General features: G+C 42.2%; 2 protein-coding genes across 2 annotated transcripts in view; one reads left to right on the top strand and one right to left on the bottom strand.

The window, feature by feature from the left end:
* Positions 1-6,690, top strand: part of LOC143299999 (uncharacterized) — a 53,466-nt gene extending 46,776 nt beyond the window's left edge. Inside the window, 1 exon segment of the mRNA XM_076613554.1 lies at positions 1,955-6,690. Within this exon segment, the coding sequence (XP_076469669.1) occupies positions 1,955-2,583 (629 nt within the window). The 3' untranslated portion in view covers positions 2,584-6,690.
* On the bottom strand, positions 5,536-23,159 carry LOC143299700 (uncharacterized). Its single transcript, XM_076613064.1, has 6 exons — positions 22,925-23,159; positions 20,472-20,624; positions 17,296-17,537; positions 16,450-16,588; positions 14,610-14,819; positions 5,536-13,751 (listed from the first exon to the last, which is right to left on the bottom strand). The coding sequence occupies exons 2-6, from the start codon at positions 20,560-20,562 to the stop codon at positions 12,919-12,921; spliced, it is 1,515 nt and encodes a 504-aa protein (XP_076469179.1). The 5' UTR covers positions 20,563-20,624; positions 22,925-23,159; the 3' UTR covers positions 5,536-12,918.
* Between the last annotated feature and the right edge of the window lie 390 nt (positions 23,160-23,549).

Here is a 23,549-nt window from a genome sequence, read left to right as displayed (position 1 = left end):
TGTTCCTTGTTGACTGCTGGCACGTGGCCTGAGGCAAATCAAACTTGGGTGTAAAGGGAGAGGGGTTGCTGATGAGTGATTCTGGAGGTGATGCCACTGACACTTACTGAAGCACAAACATGCACCAGTGTAACAAATGTAATTATTTTGTCTTCTGATGTTTGGATTACACAGGTGTTCTGATTTGTAGGATAGGAGTGAGTGGACGTAACCTTAACTTTTAGGCAAGTACCGACAGATCACTCTCACCTGTCATGTATCATTCTATCTTACCATTCTCATCCTGGCTTGACCTCTCCTTTCTTTGCCTCTTCCCTCTCTTTTGCAGTCTCTGCCTGTCTGTTTTCCTTTCTTCATTTCTTTTCACAACCCACTTTTTCAATCAATATGTGAACACATATGCAAGCATATTCTGTTTGCTTGGTTCAGAAATTCACATTTTGTCAAACATTTTTTCAGTGTTCCTAGCAACATTAACAGTGTGACAGTGAAGAACTAACTTTGCTGTGTTTTCGTTCTCTCTCCGTCTACATAGCTGCTCGTTTGATGCAAATTTATGGAAGGGTAATTTTTTTGTTTTGTTTCAAATTTCACTATAAATTGTGGTCTGTCCATGAATGTTCTTCACACTATCTGTTCTGCTAGATTTTCACGCCTTCAGTGTTTAAAAGTGAAGGTTTCTTAACATTGCTGTTGTGCTATCATCCAGTCTGTTTATGTCTGATTTCACATATGATGTAAGGTGCATGATTGTGTGTGTTGGTTTCCAGTGAGTGTGTCAGTCACAGTGGATAGTTTAGAACAGATCTCAAGCAGAGATCTATTTGAGCAGTGGAATAAATCAGTGCTGAATCTTTTTAACTAGCTGTACAGTCATAAAGCTTAGTAGGAATCTCACCACCAGCTTAAGAAATTAACCCTTTGTATTTTTCTCTGTAGCACACTATGTAATTCTGTGCACCTTCACTGACCTTTTGGGCCGAGTCGAGTTAACTGTACGGTCATTATCCCTTCTTAAAAAGGAAATGAGGTGAGAGAAGAGTTTGAAGAGGAATGTGGGGGAGGGCAGAATATTGTGTGTTCTTGGGACAACCTAACATTCTGCTTGGTTTGTACCTGTACTGTCAAATGCATTGTGCTGTTTTGGTGGTAATTGCAGCTGCGGTGTGGTCTTCTGCGTGTGTGATTTTGTTTCGGGTGATATGAAGAGTTTTGACTTGCTTTACACTCTGTGTGCAAATGCACATTTTGCTTTCGCTGCGAAGCATACTTCACTGGAAAATGTAAATGACTGTTAAGTAATTGTCAAATAAATGTAAAATGACAGTTTGATTTCTGCACCAGATGCCTTGTATCATGCACTGTGTGACTCTGTACTTCACTGACAAATTATGATAAGGAAAAATACAAGTCATACTGATATTAACGATGTCTGAATCATTTATATGCAACATCTTTGAAGGATTGTTTTGATCAAAATATTAGTTTGAGGTCTATAAACACTTACTACTATTTTTTAAAACACTGGTTGAACTTATCATCATTTTCTAAGTGGTTTTAAGATATCTAGAGGGCTATTAAGAACCAAGAGTTCCTGACTGCAGATTATGAATGACCAATGTTTAATATCAATAAAGTGAAGAAAAGTCCAATGCAAAGGCAGAATATGAAGATGTTTGAATGACATTAAACAGTCATAGACTAAAGATATGTGATTGAGAAACAGTTTTTATTGTCAGATTTAGGGTTTTTCCTAGACCTTGAAGAAATGATGATTCAATGTATGGAAGATGGACCACTTGAATCTACTCCTAAGAATAAAGTGCAAGATGATAGTGTAGTGTGTACGAACCAGAATCAGTCACTGCTAAACGTGTGCAGTGTGCACACACGCTTGGCCACAGCACTAACTAACACTGTGAGCATGGTGTGGTGTTGTGTGTGGCTCTGCCAGGTCGTGTGACCGTGCTGTCCGACAACGCATGGCAGCGCACGTGCAGCGAGTGTGGTGCCGGCATGAACCTTCGTCTGGAGGTCAGCAACCCCAACTGTCGCTGCCAGCAAGACTCCCTCCTCGTGTCCAGAGCCGAGGAGGACTTCCTCTTCAACAGTTCCCTCCCTTTCCGCCCCGCGCCTCTCCGCCCACGCTCCAGCCACAGTCCCTCCAGGATCCCCTCCAACAGACTGTCGCCCACTCCGCTGTACCCCTCGGGCCCTGCGGCAGGTTTTCCCATTCACGGAGTGCTGTCCTCGCCCCTGACGGTGGGAGAGAGGGTCTTGCTTCAGACAGAGGCTGGAGGGATTCATGGCCATGTTCCGGGACGCTCTTTTTTAACCACCACCGCTATCTCCTCCCCCAAACTGCGGCAGTACTGTCCCGGGTGGAGGAGGAGGAGCCTGCAGCTGTCGCCAACGCTGTCCATGGCGCTCACCGTGTCTGCTGGGAATGTGGCGGGTGGTGGTGGTGTAGGGGTTGTGGGGGGGCCGGGCAACACAGCGGGTAGGAGGGTGTTCTGGGACGCCTCCAGGCCGTACCATCCTCTGGCTGTACAGTATCGTGCTCCTTCCACTGGTCCAAGGTAGCAGCCTGCCCTCCCAGGCCTCCTGGTGTGCGTGTGTCTTCACTCATCGACTATTATACCACTGTATTCCCTGAGGAGAACAATGCTGTCTTATACCCCTGTATTTCAAGGTGAGAACAGTTCTGAAACATTGCTGCTGTTGCCCTTCATGCTGTGCTGTGGGGCTGACTCCATTTTCTGTGTTTTCCTCCAACGTCCCTCATGGGTGTGAGGTCCTTTCAGTGTGTCCCACACATGGGGATGGAGTTTTCTTGCTCCAGTCCAGATCAGGATCTGCCACTGTGCAGTTCTTGTCACTGTGTGGACCTTACAAGCTGGTCCTGTGTTCCTTGAATAACAGCAGGCAGCTCTGCATGAAGACCAAGGTGATGACCAGAAATGCAGGGACTTCTTAAAGGGGTGGCCTCGCGGCATCCTGACACAAACACCTCCATGTGCATCGCTGACACTTGAGCACTGGTGAAATAATTAAACTGCAGGATATGAAACATTTCAACCCTGGCCTTGTGTGTGACGAACAAATCAATGTGCAGTGAAACTAAATGTCACTGTCAGAATTCAGAAGTAGAAAAATGAAGAATTAAATGTACCAGACCATTGTCAGTGACTTGGGTCTTGTTGATATCAGTATTGTTCTTACTTCTTTCTCTGTTTTTATTTATTGGTATGATTGTGGAGTGAGAGCAAGCGTGTGTGGGCGTGCGCATGCATGTGCGCGCACGTGTGTGTGTGTGTGCCTGCCTCCACCTCCTTACCCAAAATTTTGCCTCACAAACATGCCGGTCCAGTGGACGTAACGTGAGAATGGTAAAAAGGGGTGCATGGTTGTTTGGTCTGAGCTGACTTGAGACAAAGTTGACTTCACAGTGCTTTGCTGGGGTTTTGTTGACAGTTCTGTTTGTTGTTTGAATATTTTCTCACCCTGGTCACCCACCACAGGGCTCCTTGCCTATCTTTGTTAATCATGTTAAGGAGGATCGTTTTTTTTTTTAAGACATATGTATATAGTGTAAATTAGGTCTTTTAATTTCATGCTGACTATTCTAATTGATCTGGTTGTTTTTATCTGGCATCTTCCCTAACCCTCCCTGCTTGTCAGATAACCCAACACAGGAAACATATCCTGCTATGTTATATATATATATACATATGTATATAAGTTTATACAACATAATAAAACGATAGATACAGACAGATGGCTAGCCAGATTCACAGATCATGTTTTATGATTTTTATGCCAGTTTCCGCAGTCCCATTGCGACTCCCTCCACCCCTCTCTACTTCAGCTCCCCCGTCTTCCCATTAATTCCCTTCCACAATCATTTTCTATACTTTTTTTTATACTGGATACTGTATAAAACTGAAGGAAAAATAAAATGGAAGTCTAAGTTTATTGTCCTCCTCCTCCCTGTTTTTCTCTCCTGCTTCATTCTCCTGCTTCTCCTTTCTCACCCCAATCCCCACTCGGCATTCCCCCCCAATACTCCTTGATTATGTTTGTGGCAGCTGAATCATTTTCACTGTGCTTTGTTTTGCTTCCATAGACAGGCAAGCTCGTAGTTAGGTTCTATTTTCTTGTTTGTCGTGAAGTCCCACCAGTATTCTATTCAAATTCCACTTATATCTTAATATAAGGAAACCACCAGATATGATGTGTGTGTGTGTGTGTGAAAACTTGTGTGCTTCTGTGTGTTTTTGTTTCTGTGTATGTGCGCATTTGTTTGTGAGTGTGCATGTGTATGTCTATCTGTATATGAGAAAATAATGTAACAACATATATAGCGGAGGGAAACAAGTAAAGGCAACAACTAAACAACCCTTCTGTTGTTAAAGAATAACTATGAAAACAAAGAAGTGCGCATTGGGATGGAAGCTATAACAGCAACAGGGGGCCATTTCCATTCTGAGGGAGAGTCAATTGTATGCCTGATGTGATGGCAGTTTCATCCCCTGTCTTAGCAATGGCAGTGATCTAACATCCCCCATCGAAACTGAACTAGGTATGCCAACCAAAATACATCTTTCAGAAAGTTCTGCCAGCCTCAAGTGTAATGTGAAACAAAAATTAAGAGTAATATTTGAAATTTTAAGCGTAATGAACCCAGTTACACTCATGCACACTACTTAAGCATAATGGTAATGATGGTTTCGAAATTGAATGAAAGAACATTTCTTAGAAGTGTTTTCGTCTGCATAAAATCATCACATTTTATAGATGTACTCTTTGATTTATGTTTCTGCATGAGAAAAGCTACTTGCTCATATGTGTTCTTGATATTTGTTTGGATACTGATCATACATTTATGTATAATTATATGTATGATATTTCCCCATTGCTTAATCATCACAATGATCATGGTGTAAAAGTGTAATAAAATGGTTAATGTTTGCCACATATGGGCCATACTACTGCTTTATCTGGTGCTGAAAAAGAATGCCACATATCAGCTTGTGTCTAGCTAACAAGAAATAAGAGGTCAGTGTACTTCACTAATACATGCTTAAGATTGTACTCCACTAACACATGCTAAAGATTACTGCTAAGAAAATTAAAAATTGTTCAGGTGAATTGAAAGAAAATTATGCACTCGTTATTCACAATATGATGATTGTGTCGCTGTATGTACATGCATGATTTGTCACAGGCAGGGTCCAGATGTATAAAATTCCCTCATTTTCTGCCATAATACATTGTGTACAGTGTATTGCCCCTGACAATATCAAAGGAAAAAAGACTAAACTGTATGTTTTCATTGAACGTAAACTGTTTGTACATGTATCAATCTGATATTAAATTTTCTCTTCAACTTTTGGTTTGTCTGCTTGTTTACAAATATACTTCACTGTTATGTTTTAAACATTTCTGAAACTTTTTTTTTAACTGGCCAGTTAGCCCTGTGATTTGTACCAGCTGTGATTTTTCTGTTAAAACTGCTGGGGGTTTTTTGGGGGGTTTTGTTTTTTTTTTGCTGTGATACCTGCATGTCTTTTCATGAATCAAGTGAAGCTCAACATAATTTGATGATTTTATGAATTCTATGGCACATTATGCACATTTTTAAACTTTTGATATGAATTCAGCAAAGCTGTGTGATTGTTGATGAACTGAGATATAATCAGATCTGAATGGCTGTGATCATTTTGTGTGTGTCCTGTTACTGTGTTGGTATGGTTGAAGAATACTGGTACCAATATCTTTAACTTGTCAGAAGATTGGGATGGAATGGAAGTTTTCAATGATAACAATAATAATAATAATAATAATGATAATAATAATGATAATTTATATAGTGCCTTTCAAAGTAAAAATTGTTCAGCTGTGCTGTACGATGCAAAAAAAACAACATCATCATGTGAAACATGCATCTACTGATGGCACACGGAAATGACAACTTTCATGCATAACCTTGCACTTATTCTGATTAAATACTAACAAGCAAATGAATAATTTGCATACACACACAAACACACAAAAACATCATACACAACATTACACTCAATACATATATATATATATATCTGTTATCAGCGTAGTCTGTAACCAAGCTGCCGGGTGGCAGCGAAAATTCAGATTTTATTGTTTTTGTTTAACAAAATAGGTGTTGTTTTTCAACTTTGTTATATATATATCTCTCATACATGATTCAAAGGAAAAAAAATCAAATCTGCCTAGTGAAATCATTCCTGTCAAGAAAGCAGTTTCATAAAAGTTATCATCATTATTTTGAATTCAAAATGATTAAGTAAAACCTTGCTGAAACTTGCTGATTAGATGTTTGTCACCATTTGCTAGCTTTCACTCTTGCATAATCTGATCCAATTAATATCACTGAAAAAAGGAAAAGATGGAAATGAATGCAAATGTTTACATGCACACATTCATAGGCATGTGACATCAGTGTATCATGTTCATTTATCACCAAATAATACAGATCTTTCCATCAAAGTTAACTGCAAGCATACATAAACACTATCATGTTACGTCACAAGAAAACTATCCCAAATAAATACAAATGGTTATTTTTTGGCAGTAGTTGGTTTGTTTCACTATTCTGCGATTTTATTTCTCAAATGTGTGCAAGCAGTTTAAAATAAAACTGTTCTCCATTCTGACAACTGATGTGTGTTAGTTCAGATTTGACTGCCTGTGTATTTCATGAGTTTGTGTGTGCTGGTGATGCATCGATGTGTTGTAACACCCAGCTGTGTGTACATGTGAACCAGCATCTTCAGTATTCCTGTTTTGAAATTCATTTACCTATTTATTATTTTAATTTTCAATGACCATTAATTTGGGACGTTTTGTTTCCTGTATTTTGAATGATGATGGGTTGATGGAGATGCTGCTATGGAGGTCCATTTCAGATAGGGACAACTTGACAAGACTGCGCTCTCATAATATATCCTGGCATCAACCAGGCTGTGACTGCAGTGTTGGTCATGAAATTTGAGCAACACTCCCAAAGATGTTTTCATTAACTCTCTCCATACGAACGGTGAAAGACACAACGCTAACAGTGTTTCACCCCAATTACCATCATCAAAATATTGCAAGCGGAAGGCTCTTATACTGAAGAGGTGAATGTTGACAAAGAATACCACAATTCTGACGACGGAAGCTAAAGGTTGGGTCATTCAGACACCCACTGGACATCCGAGGGGTCTGTGTAGAGGAGAAGAGAGGACTGGCCGTACTGAGTGAGTTAAGTGGAGGACTTTTTGACTGTGTGGTCCCAATCTTCACATCAAAGTCCACAGCACACTCAACACTGGGTAGAAGCTGGCCATGGGCAAAAAAAAAACAACAAAAAAACATGACAACTACGACAGGGATTCAACCCAGGTCCTCTCAGTCATCAGTCCACGACGCTAACCACTTCGCCACAGCGGCAATTTTCATCAGCAACAGTCAGATAGAGAGCACAAATTAAAATTCATGATTCACTGTCTCAATCCCAAAAGGCAGTTCTGGAATGGACTGTCCTCCGCAACAGAGAGACATGTTTGAATTGTTCATGTCCTTTAGTTCATATTTCTAACATCTTTCATAACATAAAATGAAAGAGAGAGAGATATTAAGAAATTATTTAAAGTATACCAAAAAATACCATGTGTATATCAACAGTAATTCGCAACATAGACACACGCACACACACACCACACAAATTCAGTTTTAACTAATTTGAATTATAATCATGACCAGTTTCGGAAACAGTATCAGTTAAAAAAAAAAAAATCAACTGCTCATTTCACAAACAGTATTACTTCATCAGAAAAAAACATATATGTACATATCGTATCTACAAGTCACTGTAGATTTGAACAAGTACATCCACACACATGCCATGTATACATTCATCATTTTTTTCATAATTTGATTCTAACACCATACTTGCACACACTTCTGTCACACAGTGCGGCAGCCTACTCCAGTGCTGGCACAGTGGGTCAGGTGGACAGAAATCATAACGAATGGCAGTGTTCCACTGGCCATTATAAGCACTGTTACATATGCTATGCCACCTGCCAATCCTCCCGTATGTTACAGGTATTTCCAGACCAAAAAAAATATTTCCCATTTTGTACTCCTCCTCTACCTTTATCCCCACCAAAAAAAGGAGAGAAAATCTTATGCATTTATTTTCATAACTATTTGGTCAGTTTTGTTGTTGTTGTAAAGATACAGTAAAAAGTCAGTAAAGATGAAATGACAAGGTGTGCATGTCTGGAGGATGCATAAAAACTGGAACTGACAGAAGATACTGTGTCTGTGGGTGTGTTTTCTTTGTGAATGTTCCATTGACCAGCCTGAGGGGCTGGAAGTGAAAATAATTCCAAACTGAAAGAAGGGAATTCGGCACTAGTAACCCAGTCCCCTTAACCCCACCACCCACCCCACCAGTTCCCCCACCCCAGCCCACCTCCCTCCACTTCCAAACTTTGACTGGTAGCTGTGCAATCAATAACAAAGGTGGAAGTGACTGATTTTTTTAATACTGAAAAACTTACAGTTTATCATAAAGACCACAAAAAAAGGAAAAAATGCCTTAATGCCAATACGCAATACAGAAGCACTCCCACCCATGAAATTTAAAAAAAAAAAAAAAAAAACCTGAAAGTTTTCAGAGCAGCACAGCAGCACAGACTGTCGTGACTGGCTTTCATTCAGATATCCTGGAGGAGGTTTAAAAAAAATTTGACTTTTAAATTATGGATTCGTTTACAGAGGAGGAGTGATGGAAATGATTAAATCTGCAAGATCCTTGTTCTCCAGTAACTGAACAAGGGGAATCTCTCACAGCAACATTACACACACACACACACACACACACACACACACATGACATGTATATATACAATGTGATTCATGGTTCGTATGTCTGATTCAGGAAAGTTGTATACATCCAAATGTGTAAAGACAAGCATTTAAACATTTGTGACCCTGTAAATTAGTTACAAAAACATATTGGGAGGGCATCAGTTTAAAAAAAAAAAAATTCAGTGCACTAGAGTATCTTAAGATCACCTTTTAAAAATATTTCAAAACACCAAACGTTCTTGGGTTTATATTAAAAAAATTAAAAAAAAACCCAGTTAAGAATGAATGACAGCTGCCAGATTATAGAATATAAAGATTTGGATAGAAAGTAAATATTCTGTCCATGTTTAGATCTGCTGACTTTGTACAGTTATTACTAAATCAACGCTCTTTTTGCCACCAGTCCCTCTAAGAACAAATAAGGGATAAACTTTACTACAACTCTAGCAATAAAACTGATCTAAAACCTCTAACATAAACCTTTAAAATTGAAGAATAGTTCCCATAAAGTTTGGAAACTGGCTTCTCATATAATCCAGAGAATTGAATAAAATATATTCTTTATTCTTCCCACAGAAATATTCTTTTATATAAAAGTTCACGTTTTTAACTGATTAGTTACTACTCCCTACGTCCTCAGTCATGTTAGTGTTATTTACACATATAGTGTATGAATACACAAGTGCCATTCTGATAATGCAGATGTTTTTTGTTGCAGTTTTTTCGCTGAAAATTCATCAGTGCTAGAAGTTTTCAAATGATAGTGATAAGATTCTGTTTCAAATGAATGAATGAGCAGTATGTATTTTGTTCAGGTATGTGAAACAACTGCAACTACATGTGGATTGAAAATGTCTGTCTTCAGTAATCTATCACTTACAGAACTTGTATAGAAACTAAGAAAGCATCCAGAATACCATGTCTACACACTTTCGTCTTCAGTGGATTTGTTCATATTTCCATTTCTTTTTTAATAGATTTGAACAATCATCTTTAAATATACACAACAAAAATAATTACTGCATAAGCGTGTCAATATTGGTGAACAAAATCTAATAGTATCTATATTGATTTTGACTAAGAATTCTCTCCCATCCATGCTTTAGTAACCTGACAATTGAGCATATAATTTTTCACTGTAGTCTGATGAAGCCTTTTGTACACGAAAGTGTGTCTTCACAAGTGACAGAGAACGTTGATGTTTTTGACTTTTTGCATTCATTATCAGTTGTTTCGCTTGTCAGTTTAACAACTTCTCTTTTACGAAGTCCTTTAAGTAATTTCCTGTAACTGTATTTAGAGTTGTTTTGTTGTTCTTCTTGTTTTTTTTTCTTCCAAATTGCACCCACATTTTTACCCTCATTTGCCCAGTTTCTCCCAACCCTCCATTCATCCACATCTCCCACCCCTTCTAACCGATAATACTCAGATGTATTCATAAATACTTTAACAAAATGTCTTCAATCACCGATATCTGTGACGGGACATTAAACAAAATTCCTCCTCTCTCCCATCCCAGATTCTCTAAATTCTGGTATACCTCTGCCTGTTTCTTAAGTAAACTGAACAAGCTATGGAGGTAGTTTACACAAATAAAATAGAAAAATTATAGAAATGCCCCATACAGAGAATCACACCTTTGATAAATCCTCCACTCTGTACACAGGTATGTGGAAAGAAGCAGTCATTTACACACTAAACTCTGCATTGGTCACTCATCACGGTGCCCCTGTGGGACTGGCAGCCAGACAGCAGAACACCTGCTGCAGTCCTGCCCCCTCCATGTGGTGCTGAGGAAGAGGGACTGGCCTGACCCAATTCCAGTGACCCGGAAACTCTACAGCTGTGTAGAGGACCTGTAGCATACAGCTGCCTTCATCCCGGAGACTGGAGTTTCCATCGGACGAACAAGAAGAAGAAAGAACAGTCACCTGTAGGCACTGTGTACAGCTGCCTTCATCCCGGAGACTGGAGTTTCCATCGGACGAACAAGAAGAAGAAAGAACAGTCACCTGTAGGCACTGTGTACAGCTGCCTTCATCCCGGAGACTGGAGTTTCCATCGGACGAACAAGAAAAAGAAAGAACAGTCACCTGTAGGCACTGTGTACAGCTGCCTTCATCCCAGAGACTGGAGTTTCCATCGGACGAACAAGAAGAAGAAAGAACAGTCACCTGTAGGCACTGTGTACAGCTGCCTTCATCCCAGAGACTGGAGTTTCCATCGGACAAACAAGAAGAAGAAAGAACAGTCACCTGTAGGCACTGTGTACAGCTGCCTTCATCCCGGAGACTGGAGTTTCCATCGGACGAACAAGAAGAAAGCAGCAGACATTGTGATGACACACACAGCACAAAGAACCCTGTAGCATGCATTTGATTTTAGCCACTTCAAGAGACAGTCAGTCTGTTATTGCTGCCCATACATGTCCAGAGCTGGCAGAGAAACACTCGTGGACAGGTGGCATTGTGGACACTGCCACTGTCTTGGACGTGAAAGGATCCAAGTTCAAACACAGTCCAGATTTTCTCAAGAGGTGGCATTGTGGACACTGCCACTGTCTTGGAAGTGAAAGGATCCGAGTTCAAACACCCAGGTTTTCTCAAGAGGTGGCATTGTGGACACTGCCACTGTCTTGGACGTGAAAGGATCCGAGTTCAAACACAGTCCAGGTTTTCTCAAGAGGTGGCATTGTGGACACTGCCACTGTATTCGACGTGAAAGGATCCGAGTTCAAACACCCAGGTTTTCTCCTCCATCCGTGGGACCTGAAGTGGTGGGCTGAATGCCAGTTGTTTTCTTTTCTGCTGCCCAGTCATCCATACCACTTCAGTGACATCAGCCCCACACTTCTCATCCCACGTTCCCCATATGCAGCCACACCTGGGTTCATCTGCTGCAGTCCCAGCACCGGCAGTACGCAGATTTGGTTGCCAGGAGGCCAAACACCAGAGGGGACTCTACACTGCTGCAGAGTCACTTTGGTGGTGTTTAGTAGTGCCTTTTCCAGTTCAACATGTATGCAGGACACCACCAACTGGCAACAAGATCTGCTCAGTTGCAGGGCCAAACTGAGTGAGCGTCTCCCTGGCAGTAGAGACCATCACCACAATCTTCCAGCAACAGTTTTCCATGAACCTGTCGACATGGAAAATTATGGTATGATTACACGACTTTCGTGGAAGTTGGTGGGAAATTGAAACTGAAGTTATCATGAGAGCATGGCATGATGGCCATAGAATTTATGGAAATTTTTTCAACATTTAGTGGTAAATGATGATGACAGTACTGCTACAGAAGTCCATTTCAGAACTGAGACCATGTGACAATGGCTGAATCCTTTGCTTCCTTTTGTAATATATCCTGGCACCTGCTCTGTTGGTCAAGAAATTTGAGCAACACTCCAAATGTTTTGGGTTTTTTAAAGACACATCCATGAAGCAGACAACCCTCAACTGTGTGTTCCCAGTCTTCCCATTTAAACCTACAGAACACTCAACTCCGGGTAGAAGCCGACCATAGGCTGAAAAATCCCTACCCCTACCCCTGATGTGGCTCAAACCCACATCCTCCCAGTACTAAATCAGCAATACTAACCCCCTTGCCAACCACTTCACTAAAACAAGTGGTTGTCAGACTTTCCGTGTGCTGGGAAAACAGCACAGAATAATCCACTTTTGATTGACACAGAAAAACTGGCAGCACCAGACTATGATGACATTTTCCCTGGAGATGGCAGTGCCAGTTCCTCACAGAAATCTACTGTGATGAAAATATACTTCAATGCAATACCATCTTTTGAAACCACTTTTCATGATCAGTGTACAGTGTGTTTCCAATGAGTCAGTCTTGGATTCTCACAAGTGTAATCAAAATGCCCTCACAGCACTCTTCACGGTAAAAAATGGAAGCACTGGATTCGGATTCCACAAGAAGTCCTCAGACAAACAACAAGTGTGCGCATGATGTGCCTCACGTTTGTCCATGATGTAACACTCACTGTGACAAGCGATGCTGTCAGCGTCTGTGTGACGTTGTTCCTCTGCTGCCGGAGCGCGACCTTGATCTTTGCTGGTTTTGCGGTGGCAAAAAATCGGACATGTCCCCATACTGGCGTGCGTTTCTGGGCGCTGTTCTCTGACCATCCCGGCCGTCTGACCGGCCTCGGCCATCTGACCGGCCGACAGAGCCAGTTCTGGAGCGGCTGACTGACCCTGACCTCTGAGAGCCGGGTCTGGTTCTGGACCGAGATCGTGAGCGTGAACGTGGAGGTGGATCCTGTACGGTGTTGGGGTGGGCGGCGGCTGTCCTGCTGTAGCCATACACAAGGGCATTGCTGTCCACCGTGCTCCCCATGGACCCCTGGGAAGGCGACCGGGACCGCGCCCTCCTGTGACCGTTCCCCTGCTTCTTCCCCTTGCCCATCGAACCATAGTCGTCGTTTCTCGAGTAATTGGTCTTTTTGTCGTACCGCACACGATTGCCTCGGCTGCTGTCCCGGCGGGAGACGTGACCGCCCTTCACGTTCGTGTAGTCCGCATCGTCATCAAAGGTTGCGTCATGCTGCCGCCTCTTCTGGCTGCCGCGGAGCGAGGCCTGTCGGTTAAACCTTTCCTCGTTGTCGCCGGCTTCACCCCTGTGGACCTTGTTCCTGTAGACCTCGTCCTTGAGGGGCAGGTGACCGTTGACGCTTTTGCTGGGCGAGCGGACGTCGTTCGAGTTGACATGCTGGGAGGACGGCTTCGTCCCGCTCTCCTGTGAGGGCGGTCGGGAATATCGTCCTCCTCCTCCTCCATTCTGACTCGCATGCTGCTTTCTGGAGGGGGGCTGATAAATGACTCTTGACGACCCTGCACACATCAAGATGGAATGACTGACATCGCATTTGCAACAGAAACAGACATTCTGGTGATCATGTGAAATCGCTGTAAAATTCTTCTCTTGCTAAATGACACAATTCAAAGATATTCAAGAAAGCACATGCATTTAGTGAAAAACCAAGAATGTGCATGCATCACACTAATGCACATGCATGCTTGGACAAGTAAAACATTTTTTCATGTATGTGTATCATATATTAGAAAATACAAATGTGCAACTATACACTTTCTCTATCTTTTTTTTTTCTCTTTCTAATAATCATTTTATTTTATAATGATTTGATCTTTTCAATGATGCGTTGTTGTGTCGTACTTAGATAGGTTATGAACATGCTTTCATTTAAGCACTTTATTTTCAGGTGTAATTGTGTGTGCGTGTCTGTGTGTTTGCGTATGTGCATGTCTGTGTGTGTGTGTGTATGTGTGTGTGTGTGTTCTGCCTTTGCTTTTCTGTCTCTTTTGCCCTTGAGGGCTGGATGTAAAAAAAGCAGTTGTGCTTACTCCATTACCCTCGTGAAATAAAAATTCGTTTCTTTCATTTCGTCTCTCTTTCTACTCACAATATTACCAGTACAACCTCTTCATCAAACCACTGCCTTCCAAGTTTCCCCTTTGGCATACACACACACACACACACACACATGCACACAAGCGTACATGCTCTCACACACACACACACACACACACACACACACACATACACACACACACACACTAATATGCTCATGTTTATGTTTTATATATTGTCTTATACACCTTACAGTTTTATGGCAATAAAATATTCTATTCTATTCTATTCACACACACACACACACACAACACACACACCAGTAGTGTAGACACTGGGAGCGGAGAGGGCTTCACTCGCCTCGTCACTTTTCTTGTTGGTCATGCGTGCCTTCAGGCAGCAGTAGATGGCCAGACCGGCCACAGCGATGATCAGCACCGACCCAGCCATGACGATGCCCACAATGGCCCCTGTATCCAGGGGTTGCTCATAGAACGTGCTGGAGTCCTTTTCAAACTCGAAGGGTGGTCCTGCAGCAACACACTGAATGATTAGTGACCTAATACACAACATGAAAGAACACACTGAATGATTAGTGACCAATCAAATAACATGAAAGAACACACTGAACGATCAGTGACCAATCAAACAACATGTAGGAACACATCGAATGATCATTATCAATGACCAATCACACAACGTGAAAGAACACACTGAATGATAAGCAACCAATCACACGACATGACAGAACACACTGAATGATCAGCGACCAATCAAACAATATGAAGGAACACACTGAATGATAAGCAACCAATCACACAACATGAAAGAACACACTGAATGATTACTGACCAATCACACAACGTGAAAGAACACACCGAATGATAAGCAACCAATCACACAACATGAAAGAACACACTGAATGATTACTGACCAATCACACAACGTGAAAGAACACACTGAATGATAAGCAACCAATCACACAACATGAAAGAACACACTGAATGATAAGCAACCAATCACATAACATCAAAGAACACACTGAATGATCAGTGACCTGTCAAACAATATGAAGGAAATAAACTGTTTACCTTTCAATACTAAGTTAAACACGACTGAAATGGATTTCTGGGTTGTTTTTTGACACTCCAGGATCTATCTCTGTCACTCAGTCACATCAAAAGTCTATAGTAATATTGTAAACAACAAGAACAGTCAAATAAAGTAAAGCATGTGTGCATATATACTCAGAGATAATGCACACGCATTAGCATAGAAAATATGAGAAATTTCTGTATATTGTGCGTGACTGCCCTTAGGAAAAATTTAGGGGTTTCTAGACAAGAAACGTTTTCATTTTGTTCTACTCAGTTCACACATGCATTCCCTTTTTTGTCATCAAAAGCACCATTAAAAAAAAACTAAAATCAAACACACACATAAAAAAAGTTACACACCAACACATCATCTATGGCATGACCACAACGGCACAAGCATCAAGAGAACATACACATGAAAATTTACACATCTTCATTTGAAGTTGAACTTAGAACACACACACACACACACACACACACACACACACAACAAAGAAATAGATAAATACAATACTGGAAACAGAGAAAAACTGAATATAACAGATCAGACTTCTGGTTCTACAACAAAATTAAAAGAAAAAGATTATCGATATAAGAATTATCTAACAGATAAAATTGATCCTACTCACAAACAAGCTCTTTGTACACTCAAAATAAGCACACATGATTTAAATATTGAATGAGGAAGATTTGCAAACATTCTAAGAGAAGAGAGGTTATGTAATATGTGTGTAGCTGTTGAAGTTGAATTCCATTTCTTAGATCTATGTGTATTTTATTTCATAATTAGCGAAACCATCTAATTACAACTTTACAGCAGTATAATCATCTATCAGATGTGAGCATTAGAAAGATACAAGACAATATTCTGAAACCAAGTGACTTATTCATTTGCGATGACTGTCAAAAAACTCGCCAAATATGTATTTCATTGCATGTGTATTAGATGACTGTTTTTTTCTTTGTTCCTTTTGTTCTTTTATTGTGTCTATCAATCCTTAGGGATTTTATGACAATAAATGAAGTCAAGTCACACACACACACACACACACACACAACTCACCATAATTTGTTTTCACATGGATCTGAAATTCAAAGGCTATAGACTGAGTGCTCTCTTTGCGGAGACTGATCTTGATCTGATCATGACTGGTTGTTCCCGTCAGGGGGAGACTCTTGTCGTCATCACATGTTATTCGCCTCTGTACACACACACACACAAACACACACACACACACGCATGCACACACACACACACACACGCATGCACACACATACACACACACACACTCACACACACACACGCATGCACGCACATGCACACACACACACACACATGAGCAAACATAAAGATCAACATACCAAAAAGGGACTTGCTTACATCTTGGGGAACACAAACACACTCTTTGATGCACACATGCACACTCTCTGATGCACACACACACACCTCTCTGATCAGCACACACACATACAAACACAAAAATATTGCCATGTGTGAAATGATGCACAGCTGAAGAACACACACACACACACACACACACAAACGAAGGGGGAAGACCTACACTGAATTTACAAAGCAAGACCAATATCACTTACTGATTCATTGCCAGAGCAAAACACCACAGACAATACATCTAGACTGCAGAAAACATATATTAAAAAAAAAAAAAGAAAAAAAAAAAGTGTCAACTCTTGCTGGAAAAAAAGAGGAATGGACTGGAAAGGCAATAGAAATTAAGCAGTCAATAGTGAAGAAAGAAAAAAAAAAGTAGAAAGAAAGAGAGCAACAGCAAAAGAGGAAATTTCTAGGACAAAATTTTCAGAAAGTGGCAATGCTATTAAAACCGAAAGACCACCAGCATCCCATAGGGGTACAGTATAAAAATCTAACAGAGAAACACCAACGTACGGTGGGCTGGCTAACAAGCGTGGGGTTATCATAGATCCAGATGGAGATGCCACAGTCAAAGATGGTCAGCTTGTCCACCATGTATTCCAAGCGCCGGTTCCTCTCCGCAGCCCGAATGCCAACATCACAGTGATCCGTCGAGGGCTGGAGGTTGGGGTTGTAGTTGGCGTACACAGAGTATACCTGGTCGTCCTTGATCTCCCGTTCGCTCACGTCAAAACATCCCTGTCCTGACATATCCACTGTCCACACACAGACACAGACACAGGCACTCACGCACACACACACGCACACACGCGCGCACACACACACACTCTTTATTGTGACTGTGATAGATACATTCATAAACGTTCTAGATGGGAAAAACTGAAAGAAAAACGAAAAGAAAACAACAAAAGCCTTGCCGTGTCACATAAAAACATACAACTGTCAGTGTCATACAACATACACACACACACTCAGTCACTTGCAATCAGTGGCATTCTTAACAGTACACAGAAAACATGACTGAATGAATTAGACTGCTGCTATGTTAATTCACACATATCATCATAGTCCCACTGAACTCTAATTAATAACCTGCATCCATTATTTGACTGATTTGCTAATTATGCTCTTTCTTCTATCTCTTTCTCACATTTTGTTGACCAAAAATCTGTATGTGCATCAGAGAGAAAAAAAAAAGGTCTTTATCACATTTTTTGCCTTTTCTTCCTGTATAAAGAAAAATCTGTTAAAATTCCTACATCTTTGCAAAGAAATCTACTGCTCGCTTCACAGTCTCTGGTCTTCTGAGGGTGAAATATCATTTAAAGTGAACAATTCCCCTTCATCTTTTGGGCTTCTGCTGGTTTATGTGTATGGGTGGGTGTGTGTGCATGTGCACAAGTTTCTACATCCATGTTGTACTTGGTGCATAAAAATGGCGAAGTGGTTAGCGTCGCGGACTGACGGCTGGGAGGACGCGGGTTCGAATCCCAGCGGAGGTGGGTTTTTCGGCCCGTGGTCGGCTCCTACCCAGAGTTGAGTGTGCTGTGGGCTTAAATGGGGAGACTGGGACCACACAGTCGAGTGTCATCCACTTCAAGGATGCGTCTTTGGGTGTGTTGCTCTAATTACTTGACCAACACTGCAAGTGTCTGTATCTCTCGGGCCTGGTTAACGCCGGGATATCATTATGACAGGAAGCGTAGAGTACAGCCTTGTCACGCAGTCCCAAACCAAAATGGACCTCCATAGCAACATCGTCATCATCATCGTCATCCTCCTCCTCCTTCATCGTCATCAATATAAACAAAAAAGTCTCAAAGTCTGTGGCCTTTCATGCCCTGCTCTCATGGTGACCTCAGTTTCGATACCCCTCCACTTCTGTGCTTGGGGTGAGTCCTGTCAATGTCGTCAGTATCGGCGGATTCGTCGGGGGCTGTTGTTTGAGGGACGTGGTGGCGGTCTCCACTCTGGGGGGGACGCTCACTCAGTCTGGCTCCGCGACTAAGCCATTATTGTCGTTAGTAGGGGGCTTAGTAGGTGGTGTCCTAAGTACGTAAAATCAGAACAGGCACCACTGAACACCACCGAAGTGACTCAGCAGCAGTGCAGGGTCTCCTCTGGTGTGTGGCCTCCAGGCGACCTAACATCGATGGTTCCCTGTGGACTGCCGACGCTGGAACTGCGACGGACGAACCCGGGTGTGGCCGTGTATGGGGGAATCTAAATGAGCGGCGTGGGAGTAATGCCACTGAAACGGTGCAGATGATGGGGCAGCAAAAAAAACAAAAAAAAAAAAAAAAAAAAAAAATAACTTTTTGTTGTAAATGACACAGGTTCCAAGCTTGGGAGGTGTGAGCATCGACTACATTATCATAACTCAGGGTTCGAATTTAGTAGGTACATGGGTGCAAATGCTACGAAAAGTTGGCTCGGGCATGCAAATTTTCTGTCAAGAGTGCCCACTTGGCATCCAAAAATTGATAGAGGCAAAAGAAAATTAATTAAAAGACACACCAAGAAAGCAAGCTCAAACGCGGCAGATTGAAATGTAAAGTGTCGTCTGCTGCAGCTCACTTCGCAGAGCGGCATCTTTGCTTGTGCATGATCGGATGTTGACGTTCATGGTACGTCAGCAATGAACAATGTTTCCCATCTTCAATGTTAAAAGAAAGGCTGCCGCTGACAAAAGCTCAGGATGACAAAAAGAATAAACAGCAGGAGTGTACAACGAAACCTGGCGGAAAGACTTTCCCTGGCACATTTTATTTCATTTTATTATGCTAGCACCCAAAACCACAATTGGACACTCAAATGTTTTGTCCAGAGTGCTCGACTGGCACTCAAAAAAAGAGAGTTAAATTCAAACCCTGTAACTATTATTATCTTCAAAATACTAAGCCCTTTAAGTCGTAGGAGACTAACTGCTACAACTGTTATGGTGGTCCGTGGGAACATGCGTCTTCCCTGGCTGTTGTAATAACGCAGTAGAAACACACCCTGCACTTTGGTTTCCCTTCTTTCTTTCTCTGACTGATCTCATGAGTCATCAGTAAGGCACAGTGGTTACTGTCATTATTTCTCTCACTCTTTTTTCTTGGGGGGCGGGGGGTGAGGGGGGGAGTAGTGGAGGGAGAAGAGACAGGAGACGGAAGGTGGATATTAGTAAAATAAAAGTGGGAAGGGGGTGTTCTTTCCCACCACACACACACACACACACACATTCCAAAATTCTGTATGTGAAAAAACATTATCAGAATACATATATAGTTGGGTGTGTTTGTGTTTGTATGTGTGTGAGGTGTGTGTTTGTGTTTGTATGTGTGTGTGGTGTGTGAATAATAGTAATATTGATAATAGTAATAGTAATATTAATCATATCATTAGGAGGAAGAATAATCCTATCCTTGATTTTTTTTCTGAAAACAAGGACTAAAAATAATTTACAAACCAAAAACCCTCTGGAAATAGGAAAAGGACATTCAGATACAGAATACACACAGAACATTAAATATATTAAACATGCATTAAATCTAAACAAAAACAGTTAAAACAGAAAGAATCCAGTGTATTTCATAATAGTTTTCATCTTATTATTCACTAATTCAGTACCAAAATCTTTTTTAAAATGCAATGTACCATTCACTTCGAACACAGCACACACAATATTTAATCAATCAATAACATACCCAGCACTCTTTCCGGCACAACATTCTGCCACATGCTGCAGGAGACCCAGAGAAAGATCCATTTGCTGATTTTCAGCGTCATCGTCTGCATTCCGTCCAATCAGATCACAAGACCTCCACTTGTCTTGTTCTCACTGTGTCTCTTTCACTGACCTGACAATGACACATCACCAGTCCTTTAGTCAATTGTGTACATAAAACTACAAAATGGAGGTGGGTGAATAGGTGAGGGGATAAACACACACACACACACAAAATGACACAAACACACATGACACAAAAATGACATGTCTGTGAATGAACAACATACATACACACGCATGAGTACACACACATTAACTCAGAACGGCCAGTCCTCTCTTCTCCTCTACATACACCCCTCGGATGTCCAGTGGGTGTCTGAATGACCCAACCTTTAGCTTCCATCGTCAGAATTGTGGTATTCTTTGTCAACATTCACCTCTTCAGTATAACAGCCTTCCGCCTGCAATATTTTGATGGTGGTAATTGGGGTGAAACGCTGTTAATGTCGTCTCTTTCGCCGGTCGTAGGGAGAGAGTTAACTTCTTCTTGTAAGGTTTCCTCCCTGCATGTGGCAGGTATAGGTTACATGGTTAACAGTAACACAGGAGAACCTCTGACCCGACTACACACACACACACACACACACATACGTGCTATGTCCACACTGTAGCCAGCTAGCAGTTCTTCTCTCTGATCGGTCTCCCTTGATGTTATCCAGCAGAGTTCTCACATTCCATGTGCCAAGGTTGAGCACCATCACTTTCTTCTTCATTTTTGTTTGTCGACCACTATGAGGGACCCCCACCAGCTGTGGTAAGCTGGCCAGGGAGAAGTGAAGCAGGCTATGTTTGAGGCTCCTTTTCAAGGCCGTTCCTCCATGAAGGTGAGCAGAGCGATCCTAAAGAGGGCTGTTCAGGCATCCAGGGGGCTGCCGAACTCCACTGCTGCTTCCGTCCAGTAGAGAGTGACCCTATGCCCTGCGCCGCCTGGGTGCAGATTTGTGACTACAGCTTCCAATGTATCTGCATCTGCTGCTTCGCCACTCCTCCATCGCCACAGGACTTGAGGTGTTGCATGGTGTAATTAAAAGTCATGACATGCGCTTGACTTCGATTAAAGTGAGGGAGAGTTGCGCATGGCGTCAGCCTCACTCTCTCGTCCCAGCCTGTCTGGACCCAGTGGCAAGACAGTCAAGACGACTGGAGATAGGTCAGGATGCAGTAGATGGCCATTGGTGTTCTACATATGTCTTACTGTGCCCTTTAGTGCTCCACGGCACATTGCTGAGAATCAATTGTTGAACCAATGATGGTTTCTTCCGTGCAGTCTGCCGAATCCAGGCTTCACACTCTAGGAAGACAAGCCCTGAATGTTGTGTGTCCACGGCAGTTCTTGCAGAGTGCTTTTAAGTCTCCCCACCCATTGTTGGCATCCTCATCCGCCACTGCAGCTGTTGGGAAATGTCTGCTCTTCCACCTGCTCGGCTGTTGGGATGACCTCTTTGTATTTGACCCATACATGGGGGCTGGTTTGTGGGCGTCAGGGCACATCCACACACCTGTGGGCCATGTGCACCACACATTACGTAAAGGGGCCAGCAGCAACCACCTCCCTTAAAAGCCATCCTTAATGACGTGCCAAATCTGGCAGAGACTATCCCTCTCCAGATTGGATTTTCACGTCAAGTTTACTTCCCACATGTGGCAGGTAGTACTGGGTTACATGGTTACCAGTAGCAGAGATGAGCCTCTGGCCTGACAGAGAGAGAGATTGGTGCAAACTCTATCTCAAGACATTTAATAAATCTATAGACAAACAGGCAGGTAGATCTAGATAAGATAGATTCATATGTCTGAGAGAGAGAGAGAGAGAGAGAGATAGAGAGGGGGGGAGGGGGGGCGCTAAAAAAAAAATCTAAAGAGGGTGCATACACTATAATATAAAAATAGGTATCATGTAGGGATAATGAATCACTGTCAATCCTCAGCAAATCGATGTGAGACAGGTGAGTTCATTTGCTGACAACTGACTCACGTTTAACGTATGAATCTTACTGGAAATTAATGTGTGGGCGTGTGGTGCAGAGGGAGAGGTGGAGCAAGAGGATAGAGTGGTGAAGGTTTGGGAGTCAATAAACGAACACTAACCAATAAAACAGGCAGTTAAAAAAAATCACTGTTATCGATGGACACAATAATTTTACACAGCTATCTATGGAATCAAGTAAACGCGGAAGCGAGTGCAAGCTGTGTGACAATGCACAGAATCCACGAACATTTCACCAAATAAAAATGTCACCATTTATTTCCCCCTCACTAATTTAGCACAGTCTTTTGTTCAGAACATACATATTTCAATGAAAATGTTCGTAAGATTTTGGAAGCGAGATAGCAATCCAAACAAACGGCAAGTTAAAAAGTTCGGCTTACCTTTTCAGTTTACAAACACTGAGTGTCGTTGGTACGGCTTGGCTGAAATGTAACTTTGTAGAACTTTGGCAGTTTTCATACTTGCGTTTGAACAATTATTGTCTGAAATTATCCACTCAGGCCGTGCTACGGGCCGGGCAGGTAAACAGAAAGTCTGACTGGCATTCAAATAATAGGAAGCACACAAAACATTAATACAACACACCACTGCTGCGGTTGGAACCGTTGACACTAAACAAAAGCAGCGCCGCCCTTGTGGACAGGTATGACACAGGTGTGACACAAGGGAAGTAAGCCGTACTCTAAAAGCCTACTTATAAATAGAATGGACCGAACAAAATGGCCGCGCAGTTGAGGCCAAGCGGCCGCCATGTCAGTGCTCCCGTGCCTCGCGCCGACAGTGAAGCAAACGCGCGCGCTTGTGTGTGTGTGTATGTGTGAGCGCGTGCGTGCGCGCGGGCATCTGTGTGTGTGTGTGTGTGTGTGTGTGTGTGTGTGTGACAGTAAAACAAACGCGCGCGCTTGTGTGTGTGTGTGTATGTGTGAGCCGGCGTGCGTGCGCGCGGGCATCTGTGTGTGTGCGCGCGCGGGCATCTGTGTGTGTGTGTGTGTGTGTGTGTGTGTG

The sequence above is a fragment of the Babylonia areolata genome, chromosome 25 (assembly GCF_041734735.1).
Source record: "Babylonia areolata isolate BAREFJ2019XMU chromosome 25, ASM4173473v1, whole genome shotgun sequence".
NCBI classification, from domain to species: Eukaryota; Metazoa; Mollusca; class Gastropoda; order Neogastropoda; family Buccinidae; genus Babylonia; species Babylonia areolata.
This window is presented reverse-complemented; position numbering and strand designations above follow the sequence as displayed.

Excerpts from the sequence above, each read along its gene's own strand:
- LOC143299700 (XM_076613064.1), bottom strand. The coding sequence starts at position 20,562 with ATGCAGACGATGACGCTGAAAATCAGCAAATGGATCTTTCTCTGGGTC. Across the intron at positions 16,589-17,295 it reads CGCTTGTTAGCCAGCCCACC|AGGCGAATAACATGTGATGA; the intron begins GTACGTTGGTGT and ends GTGTGTGTACAG. Across the intron at positions 14,820-16,449 it reads CCATGTGAAAACAAATTATG|GACCACCCTTCGAGTTTGAA; the intron begins GTGAGTTGTGTG and ends GTGTTGCTGCAG.